The sequence below is a fragment of the Taudactylus pleione genome, unplaced genomic scaffold, assembly GCF_031769625.1.
Source record: "Taudactylus pleione unplaced genomic scaffold, aTauple2 ptg000481l, whole genome shotgun sequence".
NCBI lineage: Eukaryota > Metazoa > Chordata > Amphibia > Anura > Myobatrachidae > Taudactylus > Taudactylus pleione.
The window spans coordinates 1718789-1741822 of NW_028284883.1; the positions used below are offsets into that span (position 1 = coordinate 1718789).

Here is a 23034-nt window from a genome sequence, read left to right on the forward strand (position 1 = left end):
AGTCTCCCATATCCAAATATTCCGAAATACGGAATATTCCCAAAATATGGAATTTTTCTGGCATGACTGAGATAAGGAAACCTTTCATTGTTGATGGTTCAATGTACACAAAATTTGTCTAAGGCACAAATTATTTAAAATATTGCATAAAATTACCTGCATGCTGTGTGTATAAGGTGTATATAAAATATAAATGCATTCTGTGTGTATATTTGGTCCCATTCCCAAGATGTTTCATTATTAAATGCAAATATTCCAAAATACGGAATATTCCGTTATCCAAAATACTCCTGGTCCCAAGCATTTTGGATATGGGAGACTCAACCTGTATAACATATCTAGTCATGTATTGTTGTATTTTAGAATACACACACTTATACTATAGTATTTTTTCAGTACCTCCTATAGCATTTGACCAGCTGTTAGTAATATAGTGTTTTTCCTTCTGTCTTACAGTACATATATGTAAAAATAAAATAAATGCAACAAAGAGCAGCTCCATGCTTACAGAACTTAAAATAAACACCTAAAATATCAACTAATTTCAAAACATTTGTAAATGATCAATGGTTAGCGAGGTATGAAGCACAGCTGGTAATATCGGGGGAAATTCCCAAATCCACTCATCAGTGGTGTTAAGTCTATTTCTTCTCTGTCCACAGGAGATACAAAGTTAAAGTTCTGTAAAATGGTGGTAAAAAACAGGAAGAGTTCCATTCTTGCCAGACCTTCCCCGAGACAGATCCTCTTTCCTAAGGGATAAAATATGTATTTTTTAAGAATCAACACCTAATTGTACACAATTCCAGGTATCAACAATTGATAAATAGAGACCAAAAAGTAAGGAGAAGACAGGGTTATGCCAGAAGCTGGTGTCTTTAGTTACAATGACCAATATTTAAATGACAGAGACAGGGAATTAATGGCATTAACACATTTTGGGTATATAGTAGAATATAATTTGGGTTACCAATACCTGTAGTTTTCACTGATAGATGTAGCTGTCTGAAATAAGACTCAATGATTTGCGATAGGGTTGTAGTTATAACAACATGTAAAATTCATAATGCTGAATGCTGATATGAATAGGAGGAATACCTCACATTTTACTTCTGGCACCTTATGTTCCCCCAATGCTATGACATCTCCAGCTCCTCTAACTCAGTGATATCTCTCTCTCTCTCTCTTTCTCCAAGCAAATCTGCTTTGCCTTTATCTCCACTCTGCCCAACAACCCGTAACCTCTCTTTCTAGTAACTACCCCATCTATCTACCCTCTTTAAACTCCAAGGAACACAAATGGTAAGTCCACAATCAACTGATTCAATTTATCTACACGCACATTCTTTTTTACCCACTGTAATCTGGTTTTTACCCTCCACACTCCAACCACTGGTCTCACTAAAGTGATCAGTGAACTGGGTTACTTCTACTTCACTTCTCTGTGAGTTTCAACAAAGACAACCAATCTCTGGAACTCAACGCCCTACATTCCCTTGACCATCAAAGCCCTGATCTCTCCTGGATCACCTCTTACCTCTCTGTCCATTCATTCAGACTCATGCTGCCACCCCAATTCTTCCTTTGTTCTCTTAAATCTACTCTGCTCTCATTCCCTCTCTTCTGTCTGTGAGCTCATATGCCCCTCTGGCCTGCACTACCAGCTCTGTGCTAATAGCAAGCACATCAATTCTCCTTACCTGACATTTATCATTCTCTAATCACATGAGTTCAATTGCCTCTCTGCCATCCTGATGTCTATGCTTGATCTAACTTAAAACTTTAAATGTATAAAACAGGGTAGATAATCTCTCTCCCTCATGGTTGACAATATAATAATCTTCCCTGTCATCCATATCTGCTGCCTAATATATGCAGTCCTTTATCCTGTCTTGACATCACCTACTTCTATTCTTATATAATTTACTGTTTTGACTACTGCTTCCTCTTATCTGTCTTTCCCATCACTCATCGTCCCACTCTGGTTCTTCATGCCAATGTGAGACAAATCTTCCTCTCCATAATCTTCCTAATCTCCAGCTCCACTCTCTAAAAATCCATTTGCTGGATCCCAATTACTTTCAGAAGTCAAATCAAACTTCTCAAATGTACACCTACAAAGTTATCACCAGTGCACCTTCATACATCGTGAGATAAACTCATATTCAAAATGTTAATTTTGTCTCTGTCCAAAACCTCTTCCTGAACTCCCTGTCTCACCTGTAAAGACTCTTCCCCAACATTCAACATATGCTCTCTCATAATCCACTTTTTCACTATAGTATGAAAATACTCATTATATGTGCTCAGTCAGCCACATCCAATATTGTCCTCTTGCTCTAGACTATAATAACTCACCAGAAAGACCCTCTCTAACTATTTCCTCATGTTTGCAACTTTTCCATGGGTATGACACGTGATCCTGGTGCTGATAATGCCAGTGGTCCTAATCTCAGCAGTGGAATCTCAATGCATGCAGGTAAGTATTCTAACCCTTCCCCTAACCTTCCCCACCCCTTCCACAGCCTAACCCTAACCATTCCCCCTGCAGTAGTTCTCTAACCCTCTCCTCCCGGAGACTAACCTTAACTCTTCCCATAGTGCCTAACCCTAAACCTAACCCTAATACTCACGGTTGGGAACCCAGTCTCCAGGATTCTGACTGCTGTCAGAACTCTGGTACTGGGGTTCTGTCTGACAGCAATGTGTGCACCAGGATGCTGACTACATCCCCTTTTTCGTTGACTATATATATATATATATATATATACACACACTCTATACTGTATGTAGGTGAAATGTAATGCTTAATTTTTATATGTATTATTTGTCATGATGTACAAGGCTGCAGAGATTGTGACACCTTACAGATTGATGATGATGATGATAAAGATATTCTATTAAATGAGAGAAAACCTCCATTTCGAGTTTTTTTTTTATTTTATCTATTATTTACAATTGTATCAACTATTAAAAATATGAAAACACATTATTTGAAGAGAACAGAACAAGAGGGAAAAATATGCTTTAAAGTTCAAACTTATTGCCTGATTCAGAGACGTATGGTAATGCGATTACAGCTGCTATTTTGTATGGAACACAGCTGCGAAAAAATGAGCTAATAGTTTAAAAAAATCACCAGAACATAGGGATGCCCACTGCTGCCTTCTCATCTGCGTACAACATCACTTACCTGTGTAAATATCGAGCAGCCATCATGCCCTTGTGGTAGGTCTGACCAGCCGCAAACTAGGCAGCTCTCCTGACATGCAGAGGGCTCTCATGCTCCGCAAGTGCTAATTTGTGCACAACGATTTAACAGCATTTAAATGGCCAGACACGCCTGCGTTTTTCTGACCACCCCCCGTTACCGCCTCTAAATGCTGACCACCTGTCAATCACTTTGCGAGTGGAATCTCTGTGTGAATGTAATCGTAAAGCAATTGCAGCACATGTGCATTGCGACTTATATGCATGCGCACTGGCAAACAATCGCTCGATCTGCGTAAATATCGGCATTGTGAACTTCCCTGAATCAGGTCCTTACTATGGCTTCATAGTGCATTTAGTGTATCCATGCAGGTATAGGATTTGGAAAATAATAAGGATACAAATGTATATATAATTAAGGCTAATATGCTAGATTGTTAGATAAACTATTTAGTATTCTGTCCTATTGGGGGAGGAAGAGATATTGCTTTGAGACCAAATCATGTATAGTTATTTCCCTGTATTAAGTTATATAGTTTATGCTAATAATTGCCTTTTGTTATGTTTACTGTGATATAATACAGCTTTCTCATTGATAACTTCAATTGTCAAGTACATACCTAAAGAGAAAGGCACAAATCCATCATTGCGACAGAACTTCCCTTTATCATCCAAGAAATGTTCTGGATTAAACTGATTGGGGTCTTTAAACTGTTTGGAGTCAGTTAAAACAGAACTCAGCATTGCATAGACAGTGGTGTCCTAGGAATACAGAGAATGAGAAAAGTATTATGTCATATTTCCCCTAATTTCCCCACTGATTATACATTTTGTGAGCTTGTGATACAGTAATTTGACATTTTAGACTGGAATGAGACTATGAAGATGTCCCTGTCTATTAGACTTTTTACTTAAATAGTCAAAAAGAGGAGTTGGAGAATTATAGGTGCTTCACAAAGGTTGCAGCCTCTCAACCACAGCTTGGATCAATCCTTCTGATCCTAACAGGAATGTGTATGTGGGTGTGTGGTGTGGGAGGTGGCACTACATAAAAAGTCATCATCTTGGGGTCAAGGTTAAAGGTGCATTCAAAAAATACTTATCCCAATTAGTTTTTTTCTCTTTTCTTTCTTTAAGAATTTTTCAAAAATTATTTTAGTTGTCAGTCATCCTCATACTGTATGTATATGAAAGACGGGACGATCGTCAATGATAACGATATCATTGAATGATCTCCCATGTGTACTGGATGATTGATATCGATTATCCAGCACACCACCAACTTACCAATGATGGCCAATGACCTGCAATTGTTGATTGCAGGTCCCTATAGTAACGTGGTCAATATCGACGAGGTTGGCTTGCATGCACAGTCGATGGTCATGTGCTCATGCCGTATTGCCGTGTTCATGTGTTTTCAAGCAGCTCAATTAAATATAATATTAAGAAGTTCAAATGGTATGGAGCGCTATAGGGAGGTAGATACGTTGATGGACGTTATCGTCCATGTGTGCACGCACATTGCAGGTCATTGGTGGGTTGGAGGCACAGAAAAATGCACAATATGAATGATAACGATATGATCGATATCGTTATCGTTCATATTGTGCATTTTAATCGTACCATGTGTACACACCATTAGACATGCAGAGATCTGGGAGCATACCAAAAACTCACTTGTATTTCATGAGCACGACTCCTATAAAGGTATCTTTAATATTTAGGTGATATGTGTAGGTGGTGTACCTCACTTCCAATGTAAAATGAGAGTGTCAGATGCAATAAGGTATCTTTATAGCTGTATTGTGGTTTATCTGAGTACTTGTACTCACGATAAGAAGCGTGTTGCCATTCATATAATGGTTTCTTTAACCAGGCGATGAAGAATTCTTCTTGGTGTAAGATATTTATTTATATAAAATACAGTTAAAAGGTATAAATTAGGGATGTGCAGGCTCGGTTTTACTCGGATTTACTCGGTTCTTATCGCCACTTTACCGCAAATTAGGATTTATTATATTGACTATCCAAAACACATGATAGGCGATAGCCAATAAAATGCCGTTTAAAGATCCGAGTAAATCCGAGCCTGCACATCCCTAGTATAAATAAAATGGTAACTGAACCATGTATATATCCAGTGGATGCTGCAACACCTAAGGATTGAGGAGGCCTTTAGGTGGTATTAGATTGAACAATGGTCAAATTTACACACTAGTATAGTGAAAAAACAAGCAGAAAATAAGAGTCCCACCTCTCCCTTGAAATTACCGGTAGTTGGAAACTATCATCTTGCAAAATCTTTCTATCTTTCTATCTATCTATCTATCTATCATCCCCACTGCCTGTTGTGAGTTTGCATAAACAGCAATGAGATCAATGACAGGACTTATAGTTGTGGGTGTATTCACCTCATTCAGCAGCAGGAACTTATGAACATTCAAACCCCATGCCCACATGAACCCAGGAAAGTATGGAACAATGGGAAAGTAAGCAAGCTAATGATTAAACTACATGGAAGAGTCAGTGGGGCAAGTCCGAGTCAGTCCATCAGTGTGTGAGAGTGGTATCGGATCAGTCACTGTGATAGTGGCATTAGATCAGTCACTGTGATAGTGGCATTAGATCAGCCACTGTGAGAGTGGCATTTGATCAGTCAATGTGAGAGTGACATTAGATCAGTCACTGTGAGAGTGGCATTAGATCAGTCACTGTGAGAGTGGCATTAGATCAGTCACTGTAAGAGTGGCATTAGATCAATCACTGTGAGAGTGGCATTAGATCAGTCACTGAGAGTGGCATTAGATCAGTCACTGTGAGAGTGGCATTGGATCAGTCACTGTGAGAGTGGCATTGGATCAGTCACTGTGAGAGTGTCTTCGGATCAATCAGAGTGAGAGTGTCTTCGGATCAGTCAGAGTGAGAGTGGCATGGGATCAGTCAGTGTGAGAGTGGCATGGGATCAGTCAGTGTGAGAGAGGCATCGGATCAGTCAGTGTGAGTGGCATTGGATCAGTCAGTCTGAGAGTGGCATCTGATCAGTCAGTGTGAGAGTGGCATCTGATCAGTCAGTGTGAGAGAGGCATCGGATCAGTCAGTGTGAGAGTGGCATCGGATCAGTCAGTGTGAGAGTGGCATCTGATCAGTCAGTGTGAGAGTGGCATCTGATCAGTCAGTGTGAGAAAGGCATCGGATCAGTCAGTGTGAGAGTGGCATCGGATCAGTCAGTGTGAGAGTGGAATCGGATCAGTCAGTGTGAGAGTGGAATCGGATCAGTCAGTGTGAGAGTGCCATCTGATCAGTCAGTGTGAGAGTGGCATCTGATCAGTCAGTGTGAGAGAGGCATCGGATCAGTCAGTGTGAGAGTGGAATCGGATCAGTCACTGTGAGGGTGGCATCGGATCAGTCAGTGTGAGGGTGGCATCAGATCAGTCAGTGTGAGAGTGTCTTCAGATCAGTCAGTGTGAGAGTGGCATTGGATCAGTGAGTCACTGTAAGAGTGTTAGCTATTGTTAGCTAATGGCAGTGGCACAGACAGCAGAGGTGTTGGTCATTGCAGTGACTGAAACAAACCAGGTGTCCATGAGTCAAGTATTTAGGGATAGACCAGGGAAATATACCTCCAATGAATATAGACAGTAACACAGAAGCCGTGGTTCTAAGCTTTGAGTAGAGTACTTGTTGAGTGTGATGTATTTGACCTACAGATGTGTCCTCATACACCTAACATCTATATGCCATATGTTGCTACTGAGTGGCTCCAAGAAATGTAGCATCTTCTTTTTTATTAAAATGGTGCATCTTGTTACACCACTCAGTGTGCTAGAGATGTTGAGCTGCAACTTAAACCACACAAAAATTAGTTTTAAAGACGTACAAAGTAGAGATGTGCGCCAACCCGGTGTTTTGGTTTTGTTCAAAATGTATTTTATTATTATTAATAGAATTGCTCGGAAACAATAAAATAACAGTACAAATATTTAGAAACAATATCAGGGTCATCTTCAAAAGACATAACTCAAAAAAAATAATACACTTTAAAAAGGCAAAACCCTATAATAAAAATTGCCAGTGACATCAGAACACATCAAAAAAGACCCGCAAATATAGAAAGAAAAATAAAACACACACAAAAGAAAAACAAAGGAATCAACCAGATAATAGGGTGAGAAGGAGGGGGAAAGAAGGGAAAGGGAGAAAGAGTACAGAAAAAGAGAAAGCAGGTGCTTCAGATTAATTGGTATAGACTCGCATCTATCAGTACCCATTAGAAAGGCTATGAAGAAAAATAATAAAATAAAGCTACAACACAACCTATTAACCAGATACTAGAGCTTGGGTTCTAATACAGATTTGGTCAGACCTAGGAAATTGAAGGGTGGGAAGAGGAAAGGATATTTTTCAAGGTCACAGAGTCTAGGAAATCCATCCAACGGAACCAGGTATCCTAAAGGACTCATAACCACCATCAGCAGAAGTCAGTATATCAACCATTTCCATATATAAGTCTATCCTAGTAAACCATTCCATTACCGTTGAGAGAAGAGTAGTGCCACTTCACCGGAATGACTGCTTTAACTGCATTGTTCAAATGACATAACAAATAATTCTTATATTTCAAGAGTGTTCTGGATGATTAGTGAAACAGCCAAAACGTTGGATCTGTAGGGACAGGTTCATCTGAAATTTTTGCAGAAAGGCTGAGGACTTCGTTCCAAAAGGGCTGGAGGATAGGGCATTGCCACCAGATATGGAATGGGTTGCCTGGAGACCCAGAGCACCACCAGCAAATGTTCGGAACCCCAATCCCCATCTTAGAGAGGGTATCTGGACATCTATACCAACGAGAAAGCAATTTATTTTTGGGTCTTTATGAAACCAACACCGGAAGAGCAGGCATGGGCTAATTTAAATATTTTCCCCCACTGATCACCAGTTTGGCCAACCCCAAGCTCATGGTCCCAAACTTTAGTAAAATTATGGAGAGGCTAGCATCTGCCGACAGAAAATTATAAATCAGCAATATAGTATGGGTCGAGGGAGTCGAGCTAGCACATTATTGTTCAAAGGGAGTAGTAGGCAAACAAATAGTTTTAGGGGGGCCGAGAGACTGCAGGAAATGGCGTAACTGAAGGTAGTGCCAATATTTCCGTGAGGGTAGATTCCCATTTCTCACGCACCTCCGCAAAGGGCATAAAGCTACCATCACTCATCAGCTGTCCAACTCTAAAAAGTCCCACTGCATACCAGGAATGGAAAGTCTTAGTATCCATAGCCGGAAGAAATTGTTCATTAAAGAGGAATGACATAAGAGAGGAATTAGGTGAAGATATCAAAGCTTTAAGGTGGGCCCAATGATATTATGAGAAATATTAGGAAGGGTGGGGAGCCATGGGACTATTGATAAAAGTTTTTCAACGCCTACTGTAAGTCTCAATTTGCACCCATTGTTTAGGAGTGTCTGGTCTGGACCAGGCCACAATTCTATGGAGGATACAAGCCTGGTAGTAAAATTTAATATTCAGGAGGCACAAACCACCTCTTTGTGGCAAAACATAAGGTCTAACTGCAGATGGGGTCTACCACCTCCCCATACAAATTCTCTAATTAGAGCCTGGACTTCTAGAAACCATCTAAGATGTAATTTAATTGGTAGAGTCTGCAACAATTAGAGAATTTTGGGGAGATAATTCATTTTGAGAATGCCCAGCCTCCCAAACCATGAGAAGGGTCCTGACTTCCCCAACCGCAAATCAGAGCGTAACTTGTCTAAGAGGGGAGTGAAATTGGTCTCAAACAGGCAGTCTCTAGTAAGAGTGACCCCCAGATATTTTAGCTAAGAGGAGTGCCTAGTAATGGAGAACGCTGATTTAAGGCCTGCAACCATCTGAGGAGGTGCCCTATTATTCAAGGCAACTGACTTTGAGTAATTCACTTTAAAAATTGGAGAGGTCCCCATAAATCTTGAATATCTCGAACAGGTTCGGTAATGAAATAACAGGATTTGCAGTCGTGGCCAATAAATCATCGACAAAAAGGGTCAATTTATATTTATCACTATGGAACCTAAAACCCGATCTATTCCGATTCAGTTTAATCGACCTTGCCAGAGCTTCCATACAAATAATAAAAATCAGTGGGGACAAAGGACAACCCTGTCTAGTCCCATTGTTGATTAGGAAGAAGTCAGAGAGGGAACCGTTGACTCTGATGTGGGTAGAGGGGTAATTTTAAAGAGCAAGGACATGGTGAAAGTAAACAGGACCTAGTCCCTGGTGTCTCAGTACCCCAGACATAAGACTCCAATCTACCGTGTTGAATGCCTTCTCAGCATAAGTAGACAAAAAAAATAGCTGGGGAGTCCGTAGACGTAATATAGTGAATAAGAGCTATAATTTTGGAGGTATTGTCCCTAGCTTCACAGCCCTACCTGGTCACTATGAATCACAGAGGGTAGGAAATGTTTTAATCTATTTGCAAGAAGTTTTGCACACAGTTTAACATCTACATTGAGAAGGGAGTTTGGATGGTAGCCTGGACAGAGGGAGGGATCTTTGCCTTATTGGGAATAACCGTTATATGGGCTTCACAGGATTGGCCGGAGAAGGGGGTCTTATCGGAAACCGAATTAAAGGCCTATAAGAGTAGAGGGGCTAGTTTATCCCTGAAGTTTATGTAATAATTAATAGTGAAGCCATCAGGGCCAGGGCTTTTTCCATAAGGGGTGGATTTAATGGCCGCCTCTAGTCCAGGTAAAGTAAAGGATTTTTCTAAATCCTCGCTGGCAAGGTCGTCAAGCTTGGGGAACCCAATTCTAGAGAGGTAGGACTCAATAGCCTGTTGTTTCCCAAAAACATCAGGAAAGGCAGAAGGAGCAGGTAGATTATACAGTGATGAATAATAGGAACAAAAAGCTTCTGCAATCTAACGAGTGTCGTGAAAAACCTGACCCTTCCCATCCTTAATAGAGGGGATAAAGGAACAAGCTTTTTGAGTTCGCAAAGCCCTTGCCAGCATTTGACTGGGTTTTTTACCCCAGCGATAGTATCGACTATGACATTTCCTAAAATAATATTTGGCCTTTTCCAGAAAAAGCTTATTTGAGGCTGATCGAGTCTGGACTAAATCCACATAAACATCAGAGAAAAGGGAAGCTTTATGGGTAGTCTCCAAAACCTGTAACTTCTGCAGTAAGTCTTCTATCTATCCAACCCTTTGTTTCTTTTAATTGGAACTTAGTTGGATGCATGTTTCTTTTATAACACAATTATGGGCTTCCCATATACTGTAGTAAGGTTAAATACATCCAGAGTGGAGTTACTTTCTAGATAGATATCAATAGCCTCCCCCACCTGAGCTCTACAATAAGAGTCAAACAAAAGGGAGAGGTCTACACTTACTGGGGCATGATCAGACCAGGTTGTTACTCCTATAGAAGTTGCCTGTACCAGGTGGAGAAATCTATGGCCAATTAGTACATAATCTATCCGGGAATAGGACTGGCAGGAACTAGAGTAGTATGAATAATCTCTCTCTGAGGGATGAAGTATACACCAGACATTGGACAGCTGATGAGTATAAAGTAACTGTTTTACCTTATTCAGTATATGACAAGGGACCAATAAAGAGCCCGTTGAGGTATCCAGGAGATGATCCAGAGCCCAGTTGAAGTCCCCACCTACTATCAAGATCCCCTGTTGGAGCATAGCAATTTTATCCAGAACCCTCTCAAAAAAGATTGGCTGACCCTGGTTTGGGGCATAAATATTAAAAATTTGAAAATCCTATTAAAAATAGAGCATTTGACTTCTCCAAAATATGCACTTCAGGGTTCACAGCTGGCAGAATTTTAGTGGATAAAATAGCAACTCCCTTAGATTTTGATGGGAATAGTTAGAATAAAAAGCTATGGGATATAATTGATTGCAAAGCTGTGGGGCAGAAGGGGAATTGTGAAAATGAGTTTCCAGTATGAGGACGACGTCTGCTCCATCTACATGAAAAGAGCAGAGGGCCTGGGCTCTATTCTCAGGGACATTCAAGCCCCTAGCATTAATAGAGACTATACAGAGTAGAGCAGCCATGGATGAAGGGAAAAAACATAGCTACATAGCAATAAAAAATGCAACTAGAAGAGCAGCAAAAATAGTAGAGGCACGAAGCAGAGGAAGAAAGGGAAAAAGGCTAGGAAGAAAAAACAAGAGGGGGGGAAAGACACACACACAAAAAAAACATTAAATACAGCAATAGGTTAATGAAAAAAAGTAAAAACTGCTGCCGGACAATGGTGGAACCACCAGGGTACCCATGTCAAGGGAAAAATTAGCAGTAGGGGGCACACAGGGGTGTAATGACCTCAGCATCCAGTAAAAATATAACAGTAGAGTAGAAAACACAAAATATCAGTACAGAATGTTAGAAACAGAATCATATTCAAATGACTCCTCAGGAAAACTTGAACATAATTAAGATATCTATAAAAGCAGACAATGAGAAAAATAGTATATAATAACAATGTAGGCAAGAAGAAAATACATAGAAAAATGACTTGTTTTATTTAATATGTCTATCCATAAATTAACCTTGGACAGACCGACAAAACACCAAATCCTGGTAAACGGTAATGAAAGAGGCCAAAAAAAACCAACTCCAAATATTCCTGTAATCAATCAGGGGTAACATCAAACAGCAATTCCAATCTCAACCAGGGATAACCCTGGAACAAACTGAAGATATTTCAAGAGGGGTGAGATGCTAATGGAGAGTCAGCTCCCTTAGACTTCTTTTTATGGTGCTGTACTTGTTGCCATTGGTCTCTTTGGATGGCCAGGAGGCACAGAGGGCCTGATTCAGACCCGGTCGCAAGTGCTGAGTGCTCGCAACCGGGTCGATGGTGGCCCACAGCGCATGCGCACGATGGAGCCGGCTCCGTCGCGCGCATGCGCGAGACCCAGCTAGCGACGGGCAATCCGTTGCTCTGGGTCTTGCACCAAAGGGGGCGAGCTGTCGATGTTGAGTGACAGCTCGCCCCCTTTGGTGGGCGGGCCGGGGGAGTGGCTACCCAAACTGAGACGTTCCCATGAGAACGCCTGCCATTTGGGGGCGGCCCCACTGACATCACAAATGATGTCAGTGGAGAGCTTTCAGCTCTGTTGGAGCCGAAAGCTCTCTGGGGCTTGCAATGAATGAGACCCTACCACAAGGGTATCGTTGCAAGCCCGATGATCACGATGGTCTTGACCATCGCGACCATCATCATGGCCGCTCGCTATAGCTGTGGGTGGTCAAAAAAAAAAGCCCGGCCCTGATTCAGAGCAAGCGCCTCTGAAACAGGTCCAGAGAGTGGGAGTAAGAAGGCCTGCCAATCAGGAAGTGTAATAAGCTCCAAACCTAGTGTAGAACAGAAGACAGGTGTCCGTGGGAGACTGGAGTACCAGATGTTTACCGGCATGGGTGACATGAAGAGAGAACAGGAAACCCCATCTATATTTAAGATCTTGTTTGCGCAAAGAATCTGTTAAGGATTTCAATAATCTCCGCTGTTGGAGAGTCTGCCAAGAGAGGTCTTGGAAGATCTGCAGATGAGTGCCATTGAACTCCAAGCCCTCCAAGTTGCAAATTTTAGGGAGAATCTCCTCCTTCTGCGAGAAGTAATGGACCCGGTATATAATGTCCTTTGGATGATCAGTCCCTAGCCCCTTCGGACGAAGAGCTCTATGAGTGCGGTCAAACTCAATGGGATCGTTGGAGTCTAGTTCCAGGATTTCATCGAAGGTTTTGTAGAGGGCGTAATTCAAGCAGCATCTTCTGGAAGTCCCGAACCCGAATATTGTTCCTGCAGCCTCTGTTGTCCAGGTCATCCAATTTATTTTGCATTGCCTTCATGTCCAATCATTGTTGAGAGATTAGCTCACGAAGTTGGGATAACTGGTCATCAGCAGACTGTTTCTCTTCCACAAGGGTTTCAATGCAGGAACCAAAGTGTTTAACATCAGCTGGAACCAGAGAAATCTGCGTCTGCAAAGAATCCTGGATCCGCAAATCCAGAGCTTGCATGTCCTGTTTGGAGGGGAGAGAACGAACATGAGTCAGGACTTCTGTAATTTCACCCGCAGTTGAGACATTTCAGCATGAAGATCTCTGCATGAGGGTGAGAGGGCCATGAAGGAAGAGATGATTGGAAAAGGCTCAAACGTAGTCACAGGGGAGTCCGCAGAGTATGAGATGTATAGGTATGAATGAAGGTTTGGTTGAAAAGAATTGATCTTTGGCATCCAAGGATCCTTTTTCTGCATACTGTATATCTCTTGTTCTTGCCCATTAGGAATAAACTCGGAGAGGAGTCATATGGTTAGACAGTGTAGTAGATAAATGGATGGCCAGGAGGCACAGAGAGTGGGAGTGAGAAGGCCTGCCAATCATGAAGTGTAATAAGCTCCAAATCTAGCATAGAATCCTGAAGATCTGCAGAGGAGTGCCATTGAACTCCACGCCCTCCAAGTTGCAAATTCTAGGGAGAATCTCCACCTTCTGAGAGAAGTAATGGACCGGGCAGATAATGTCCTTTGGATGATCAGTCCCTAGCCCCTTCGGATGAAGAGCTCTTTAAATGTGGTCGTACTCAATGGGATCATTGGGGTCTAGTTCCAGGATTTAATTGAAGATTTTGTAGAGGGCGTCAATCAAGCAACAACTTCTGGAAGCCCCGAACCCGAATATTGTTCCTGCAGCCTCTGTTGTCCATGTCATCCAATCTATCTGTCTTGTTCTTGCCCATTAGGAATAAACTCAGAGAGGAGTCATATGGTTAGACAGTGTAGTAGATAAATGGATGGTGGAGGACACATTGCCCCATTAATAGATCTACAAAGCAAGCATGGAATGTGCTTAGAGAGCTCACAGCTTTACATTATTACCCCTCTTATAAGGGGGGTAGGGGGTCACAGTTTGTCCTTAGTGAGTAGGTAGAATCAGGGAAAAGCAGAGTAGGAAGGAAGGCTACTATATATAAGGCACAATTACACTCTACTATACAGATATTACAATATATAGTTACAGGAATATGCCACAGAGGGGAGCCAAACCCACATAAATACAAATTTTATATCTGTTAATCTAGGGCTATGACGCAGCTATGTAAAATAGCAAGTTAACGACACTTCGACCACCCAAACACCACATAAAAGGGCAAGGTATGGCAATCCTTAATCATAGTGGCCAGTGTAATACTCCAGAATCAGCAAGCTGGGGTAAGGGGGAGGGAGACAAAACAGAGGGGAGCTGTGGGGTCACATCAGCTCACCACCTCCAAGCTAGCTGAATGGTATCACCGGGTCCCAGCAGAACTGCAGCCATGATAGCTAGGACAGGAGGCAGCAGGTATAGATCATCCGGCATCTGTAAGACTGAATGTAAGCCAGATGTCTTCGACTGCACAGCCGCAGGAGCAAGGCGCGGAGTTCCCACCGGCCACCAAGGCCACAACCGCAGTCAGCAGCAGAAGCAGGAAAGTCTCCAGGGTGTTTGAAGGCTAAGGGAGGCTCGGCAACTATCATTTGGAGCTAGAGGACCGGACACCCTGGTTTGAAGGTGCCATCCCGAGCGCATCCAGAAAACCAGCCCCCGGCTTCGGAAGGGTGGGCAAGCAACAACCAACAAAGGCATAAAGGACACCTCCCCATTCCATGGACCATGCACCCGTTGTTGACAGGTAGAATGCCGGTATTTAGAATAGGCGGGAGGGATAGGTAGGCTACAGGAAGTGCAATAAAGGTCAGTTTAATAGCAGCCAGCTTGGTTTTGGTTTGGGATATGTATCATCTTGTGTTTTGGATCTGGATTTGGTTTTGCCAAAACCGCACCTTGCATGTTTTGGTTTTGGACCTGTATTTTTTTTCAAAAATTTATAAAATCTGCTAAAATCAAATAATTTGTTTTGTTTTTTTGCTCTTGCAGTATTATTAACCTCAATAACATTAATTTCTACTCGTTTCCAGTAAATTTTGATCACCTCACAGCTCACAATATTGTTTTCATTCAGTTTAGGCCCAAAATTTGCACCAAGCTAGCTGGCTGACTAAGAAAAGCAGCAGCAGTGGGCAGCACAAACACGTGGCAGTTCAACTTCCAACATTGCACATCTGAAAACAAATGTTTTTTATTATTCAAGAGGTCTGAGGGAGTTGTAGCATGTACTGTATGTAGTTGAAGGCAGGGACAGGAAGAGTTGATTGGTAGTAAATATAATAAACAATTTTGATTCTGAAGTAAATTTATGAGTGAGAAAGGGAGGGGTGGAGGGGAGGCATTTACAAAAAATATTCTACTCATTCACATCAGTCCTTGCCCCCAGAAGAATCCTTTAGTGTCATGCCTGCTGCTGCTGGGAGTGGATTTTCATCCCAGAAGGGGACAAGGAAGACTACTAGTAGTGCTTTCCAAAACTATTGACTGATAAATAATTCTTTGCAGAGATTCCACTTGAAAAGCATTTCCCAACCTGTACAGGGACATTAAAAAAAATAGTTAGTGGCCTCCAAACTGCCAGTTTACCCACTGTCCACTTAGCCACAAATATGTGGAAAAGCCGAACAGAGCAAATGCAAGATTTAAGATTTAATGTTTAAGTCTTACATTTTGTCTTTCTTGAAAATCCTTGAGTGCCATGCCTGATGGTGGGAGTGGATTTTTATCCTAGAAGGGATGAAGACGTTGTGTCTTTCCTCCAAATGGACACAGATCTGAATACATGTAAAGAGCTGTTGGTAAGCAAATTGTCAGCTCAAGTGGCACATGATGCAGCAATGGCTTCTCCTTCAGTTTCTCCAGCAAGTGCATCTGCCGAGAAAAAAATAAACTTTCAAAACACCCACTGGTGATGTAATGAGTCAACACAACCAAGTTTTAACTTTTGCCATATGGTCGGGTCATAATTACCTATAATTAATGACACCTCTACCGTGACTCCATCTTTGATGGTCATCATTCAAAGAATGGTTGAGGCCTGTTTAAAAATATTTAATGATAGCATCCAAATAGGCATGTCAGGCAGTCTGTTTGATTACTGGCAGGAAAAAAAGGTAATTTGGAGGCCTTTGCACAAAATGGTTTTGCTTAATTTGAGCTGCCCAGCCTCCAGTGTGTACTCAGAAAGAGTTTTCAGCACAGCCGGAAACCTTGTCAGTGATCGGCCTATGAGGCTACTTCCCCAAAATGTGGAAAAGATGATGTCCATCAAAATGAACTACAAATTCCATAAGAAAGACCTTTACCGTTGATGCGCACCTGTGATGGTGGATTCCAGCGGGGACAAATTAATATTGTGTGAAGATGATGTATACACTTCTGAGGATGAGGAATCAAATGATAATGATGGTGACAACATCTTGCCTCTGTAAAGCCAGTTTGTGCACGTAGAGATCATTGCCAGCAATGTCTGCTGCCCATTGGTAGCTTGTTTTGTGGTGGCACAAACAAACCAATCGCTTCATGATTGAGGATATTGTTGATGAAGGTGTTGGCAGTGAAGATGGCAGGTGCTTGTATCTAGCAGAGAGAAGGAGATAGCTGACGCTGGACTGCTTGTTGTTACTTTTTAAGCCAAAGTTTCCAAATTTTGCAAAAACATTTTAGATGGATGCGCTGCAGATGACGCAACAGGTTGGAGGTTCCTAGATGGTTAAGGTCCATATCTGTACAGTTTTGGCTTTAAAAATGGTACAGATGCCTTCACAACAGTTAACCCAGGATTTGGGTTCAAATAAATCCACACCCAAGATGTGGCTTTTCTGGTTGTATGCCCAGGCATCACCCCAGCCTATAACCCCAGTTTATATCATTATCCCAGCCTATACCATCACCCCAGATTATATGAGCACCCAAGCCTATATCGTCATCCCATCCTGTGTTGTGTATAAATTACAGCTGTGCTCCCTATTAGATTAGGGATTCATAGTCCACTTTAGTGGATGTGAGCTCCATTTTAGTCTATATCACCACATCACCTACACATCTTCTGACCTCGGCTACAGGAGAAGCAGCTGCCTTCTGGAATATGCTTGCATGGAGTTGCCCCTCTGACTCGCTGAAATTCAAGTAGAGGGGCCATTGGTAGGTGTAGCGACACAGGCCCTGATTCAGAGCTGGACGCTCTGACAGAGCGCTCGCTCTGAATCAGGGCCGGCCTTCTTGTTTTTTAGAGCGGCCTCCTGGCCCCTCGCATAACTATGGGTGACCACCCACAGCTATAGCGAGCGGCCAGGAAGATGGTCGCGATGGTCAAGACCATCGCGACCATCGGGCTTGCGACAAGACCCTTGTGGTAGGGTCTCATTGCCGCAAGCCCCAGAGAGATTTTGGCTCTGACAGAGCCGAAATCTCTCCCACTGACATCGTGAAGTCAGTGGGGCCGGCCCCAAACAGAGGCGTTCACATGGGAACGCCTCTGTTTGGGCAGCCACTCCCTCGGTCCGCCCACCAAAGGGGGCGTGCTGTCACTCAACATTGACAGCACGCCCCCTTTGGTACGAGACCCGGAGTGACGGTTTGCCCGTCGCTATCCGGGTCTCGCGCATGTGCACGACAGAGCCGGCTCCATTGTGCGCATGCGCACTGGGCCACCATCGACCTGCTTGCAAGCGCATAGCGCTCGCGAGTGGGTCTGAATCAGGCCCACTATACTAAAGAACGCAGTTCCATTTTTTAAACCATATCCTCTATTTTCACCTTTAGAAAATATGTTTATGTGAATCTCAGCTGAGACATTTGTGATGTTATTATGTTTAATATATTATGCATGTTATTTAGCACTTTGTTGTGGTCTTGTAGTTGGCATATAGACTAATAATTTATTAATGATTGAGGAAAGAAGTGAAAAGTTAATAACTTTGTGTTATTAAATTTTAAAATTGTGAAGTTCCACTTACAGTGAAGTTCCACTTACAGTGTCACAAATTAATTTAATATGTGTTGAATATTAAGCTGTGGTTCCACTTACAGTTTCACAAGATTTTTTTATGAACACACTGCATTTCCACTAACTGTCAATTTTTTTTACGAATACACTGCGTTTTACACTTAGTGTCACAATATTTTTTACAAATACACTGAATTTTCATTAACAGTGTCAATATTTTTTTTGAATACACTGCGTTTTCCACTTACAGTGTCACAATATTTATCATACACAGCACTACCATTTAGTGTCACAAACAACAGGTGTATGAATATTAAAGTCTGACAGGCAGCGTCACAGTAAAAAAAGATAATAATAAAATAGTACATTGCGGTACAGCACAAAAAAAATATATATAATTTTTTTAATAATTATATTATTATTAGCTTTTATTTTTTTTATACACTGGGCACTCTTGCATGGACAGAGAACCCCTGGTTGGACACAGCAGCCCCTGCCCCTGGATGGACACAGAAACCCCTGGATGTACACAGCAGCCCCTGCCCTGGATGGACACAGCAGCCCCTGCCCTGGATGAACACAGCAGACCCTGCCCTGGATGAACACAGCAGCCTCTGCCCTGGATGGGAACAGCAGCCTCTGGATGGACACAGTAGCCCCTGCCCTAGATGGACACAACAATCCCTGGATGGACACAGCAGCCCCTGGTTGGACACAGCAGTCCTTGCCCCTGGATGGAACCAGCAGCCCCTGCCCTGGATGGACACAGTAGCCCCAGGATGGACACAGCAGCCCCTGGATGGACACAGCAGCCCCTGCCTTAGATGGACTCAACAACCCCTGGATGAACACAGTAGCCCCTGGATGGACACAGCAACCCCACCCCTGGATAGACACAGCAGCCCCTGCCCTGGACAGATACAGCCAGGCCCGCAAAGAGCCATGCCGGGTCCTGGTAAAAGGGGGCATGACCTAATAGCGGGAGGTGTGGCCATGCCCCCTTAGGTAAAATAAAAATTTTGCGCGCTGGCGTGGGGGGCGCAGTGAGCCACCTCAACCCGGCACATAGCCAGTGGTGGGTGCAATCAGCTTGAACGCTCTCCCCACAGGCATAGGAGACTGCCTTGGCTGCTTCTTAGTGCAGCCCAGAGGGGGGGGAGTGGTGCCGGACCCGGGCCTGCGCCAGGCCTCTTTAGCAAGCCCGGGCCATTAGTACCTGATTCCCCCCCCCTTTCGGCGCCCCTGGATACAGCAGCTCTTGGATAGACACAGCACATCCATTCACTACACTCTCCACAGCCGGAGTGAAAATGGCGCTGATCGTGGGGACTTTTATATAATCCAAAACCCGTGACAATCCGACAACAGGAGGATGATGTTTTGCTTCATTTTGAGATCTGAGTCAGGTGGGAAAACCCGAGCTGGACTCAGTTCTCACCTCGGATCTGCAAGTTCGGGTGGGTCCAGTTCTCTGAGAACCAGACCCGCTCATCTCTAGTACAAAGTTGTAGATGAAGAACAATGGAACTTGGTGTGAGAAAAAGCCACAGTGGCTGCAAGTTAAGTAGCACTTTGTATACAGAATGAAACTCATTCGCACACAGATGTGAAACTGTCACACATGAAATTGATTTGTATATCTAGCAAAGTAGTTTTGTCACTTCACTTTGTTTTACTTATGTAAATAAAATGCTTATTTTGAATGAGAAAGATGCTAAATATAGCTGAGATGCCCAGGACCTGGAGCTCTGTGAGGGACTGTTTGGAGCATCTGAAGTCACAGTGTATGATGACATACATATATCACCTGTGTCACCACACATTAACCCTGTGGTTCCCAAACAGTGCGCCGTGGCACCCTGGGTTGCCTCAGGACACTTGCAGGGGTGCCCCAGGTTGGTGATCCAGCACCAAATCAAATTCTTTATGGTCAATGTAATGTAAACATGTGGACAACAGAAGCTAAAACCTGTCCACAACCACATAACTGAACCTAAGGATGACAGGTCAGCACAATTTACTTCACTTTACTACTTCATTAAATTTTTTCTGAATTTCTCAGTAACTAATGTTTGGCATAGGGGTACCGTGAAAACAATGCTGTTACTCTACGGCACCATTAACCAAAAAAGTTTGGGAACCGCTGCAATAACCCATGAGAGACTCACAGGGGTAAATAAACTAAGATTCATGTTGTTCCCGAATTTGTTCCATATTTAAACATGGATAGGATCTCTCAAAAACTGACTTTTTTCACAATAAAAATTGGAAATTTACCAATCTCCTGCGTTGGTCAGGATAGTTTTGTCTGATGGTGAATTTGATCAATCCTGTCCATGTTAAAGACCCGAGCTTACTGCCCGAGTTTCCCTCCTGAACAAGCAGCCTGCACATATCAGTGAAATCTGTGTAGGCTGCTTGTGTGTGTTAGTGTAATGTAATGTGATACATTTTTTAAAAAGATGATGTAGGGACCCCGCCAAAAGGCATAACCTGCTCCGGGCTGCTTAGACAGTCCTCGTTCCTAAAAATACAGGGACAAGAATGAATAGGGTCCCCCAATATTTTAGGAACCAGCAGTTGGCTGCTGAGCCAGTCCTGGTTTTAAATATAGGGGGAAAACAATTGTGTAGGGGTTCCCCTATATTTAAAACCAGCACCAGGCTCAAATCCAGCTGGGTTGTAATGCCACAGCCAGGGGACCACATCACCGGGTCACCCCAGCCAAAGCATTCGCACCCCAAGCTGGTCAGCCAAAGCTTGGGATCTCAATAAAGGGGTCCCCCCTCCCAACACCCAAGGCTATTTCTGAAGTATGGGGGTAATAATGGTGTAAAAATAGAGAAACTATTGTATTTTACAGTGGAACTACAGGTGCCAGCATGCCTTCCCTTTGGCACTTGTGGAACTACAAGTACCTGCAGGTGGCTGGCACCTATACCCCTGCTTTAAAATAAATAGTTAAATAATCACAACATTATTACATACCCCTACCTACCTCAATCACACATACTTAACTGTTGCCAGCTGTTCTGTCCCCTTCTCCAGTAGAATTTGAATGGGGATACCTGGAAAAAAGATCCCATACTCACCTCTTCCTTGTGCGGCTCATTGTAGCATCCCTGTACAAAATAAAAAATGACTGAGCCGATCCATCCCAGACATGTAAGTATATGTTGTCACATATACTTACACTATGTGAAATGACAGATGATTGCTGTCATCTGTATTTCCCATGGACCGCTAGCCAATCAGCGGCCACTTTACATGTAGCATCCGCTCATTGGCTGGGACCCAAGTGTCGGAGATCCGCGCCATGACTGAGGTGAGTGTGGGATCTTTTTTCCATGTACCCTCATTGGAATTATACTTGAGAAGGAGACAGAACAGCTGGCGACAGGTAAGTATGTGCGAGAGAGAGAGGTAGGTAGGTGTATGTAATAAAGTTGTACTTTACACAGTGTGTCAACTATTTATTTTACAGTGGGGTTATGGGTGACAGCCACCTTCAGGCACTTGTGGTTCCACAAGTGCAAAAGGGCAGGCATGCTGGCACCTCTAGGTCCACTGTAAAATATAATAATTTCTCTATTTTTAAACCATTATTACACCCGTACTCACTGCTCCAGGGGTGTGGAGAAGAGCCCTGGGCTTCAGACTAAGCCTGGGGTTTAAGGAGAGGGGGCCCCTTTATTGGGGGGTCCCTAGCTCCCCTGAGATCCCCAGCTTGGACTGACTGGCTTGGGGTGCGAATGCTTTGGCTGGGGTGACCCGGTGATAGGGTCCCATGGCTGTGGCATTACACCCCAGACGGATTTGAGCCTGGTTCTGGTTTTAGATAAAGGGGGACCCCTATATTTTAAACCAGGACTGGCTCAGCAGCCAGGTGCTGGTTCCTAAATTATGGGGGGATCCTATTCATTTTTATCCCCGTATTTTTAGGAACCAGGACTGGCTAAGCAGCCTGGGGCTGGTTATGCCTTTTGGGGGGACCCTATGTAATTTTTTTTTTCACTTTAACCATTTATACACTATTTCCATGCTGAAACATAGACAAATCACACTGATCTATGTAGGTTTCAGGGACACTCGCAGCTCAGGAGGTGGTGTATTTAAAACTTCTTTTAACTCCCCGATTTGGCTGCAAAAATGGCCAAATAGAACAAAACGAATAATGGTAAATTCCCATATTATGCTGAAGTGAATGAAAAGTACTTCCGATTTGAGTCAATGGTGTATTCATTTCTAGTGAAAAAAATAGAAGATTTTGTGGAATTAATACGGCCGAGTATAAGAGAGACTTTTAGTGATGCTTTAGTTAGGCACAAATCTTGACTGTGCATAAACCAAGTCAAGGCTTGTTGTGCTTGTAGCATCTGAGTATAAGAGACTTTTAGTGATGCTTTAGAGAGATTCTTATCTATGTTTTACAGATGCAAGTGTATTACAGATGTGCCACAAATCCTCAATATGCCATGCAGCACGAGGTGCCCAACGCGAGGACACAGTGCCAAGTGATGTAGCCCAGCAACTTTTTTATTTGCCTTTTTTTGCGCTGCAGAAAACAAGGGACTGTGACTTTAACCGCACAGGAATTCATTTTAAATATGTACAAAGTTTCAGATAAGGCACAACGGAACTTGGGGCCTGATTCAGAGCTGCTCGTAAGCGGCCGCTCGTTCGCTCCGAGCGATGTTTGCCCAACTGCGCATGCGTACGGATCGTAATACGCATGCGCGAACCAGTCAGTGCGGGCGAAAATCGTTTGTTCGCTAAATAGCGAATGCCTGCTATTTTGAGTGACAGAATGAGGCGTATGTGGGTGGTAACAGGGGAAGGTGCTTGAAAACGGGGAGTGGAGATCCGAACGCAGGCGTGCTTAAAGGTCAAAACGGGCGTTTTAAGGGTGT

General features: G+C 43.0%; 1 protein-coding gene across 2 annotated transcripts in view; it reads right to left on the minus strand.

Annotated features, from left to right (window-relative positions):
* Nucleotides 1–570: 570 nt before the first annotated feature.
* The window catches only part of LOC148502837 (cytochrome P450 2C11-like), a 46851-nt gene continuing 24387 nt past the window's right edge, over nucleotides 571–23034 (minus strand). For both annotated transcript variants that reach the window (XM_088449317.1, XM_088449318.1), the window contains 2 exons: nucleotides 3831–3972; nucleotides 571–752 (listed from right to left, as the gene is read on the minus strand). In XM_088449317.1, coding sequence (XP_088305443.1) covers nucleotides 571–752; nucleotides 3831–3972 — 324 coding nt within the window. The remainder of the gene's footprint in view (nucleotides 753–3830; nucleotides 3973–23034) is intronic.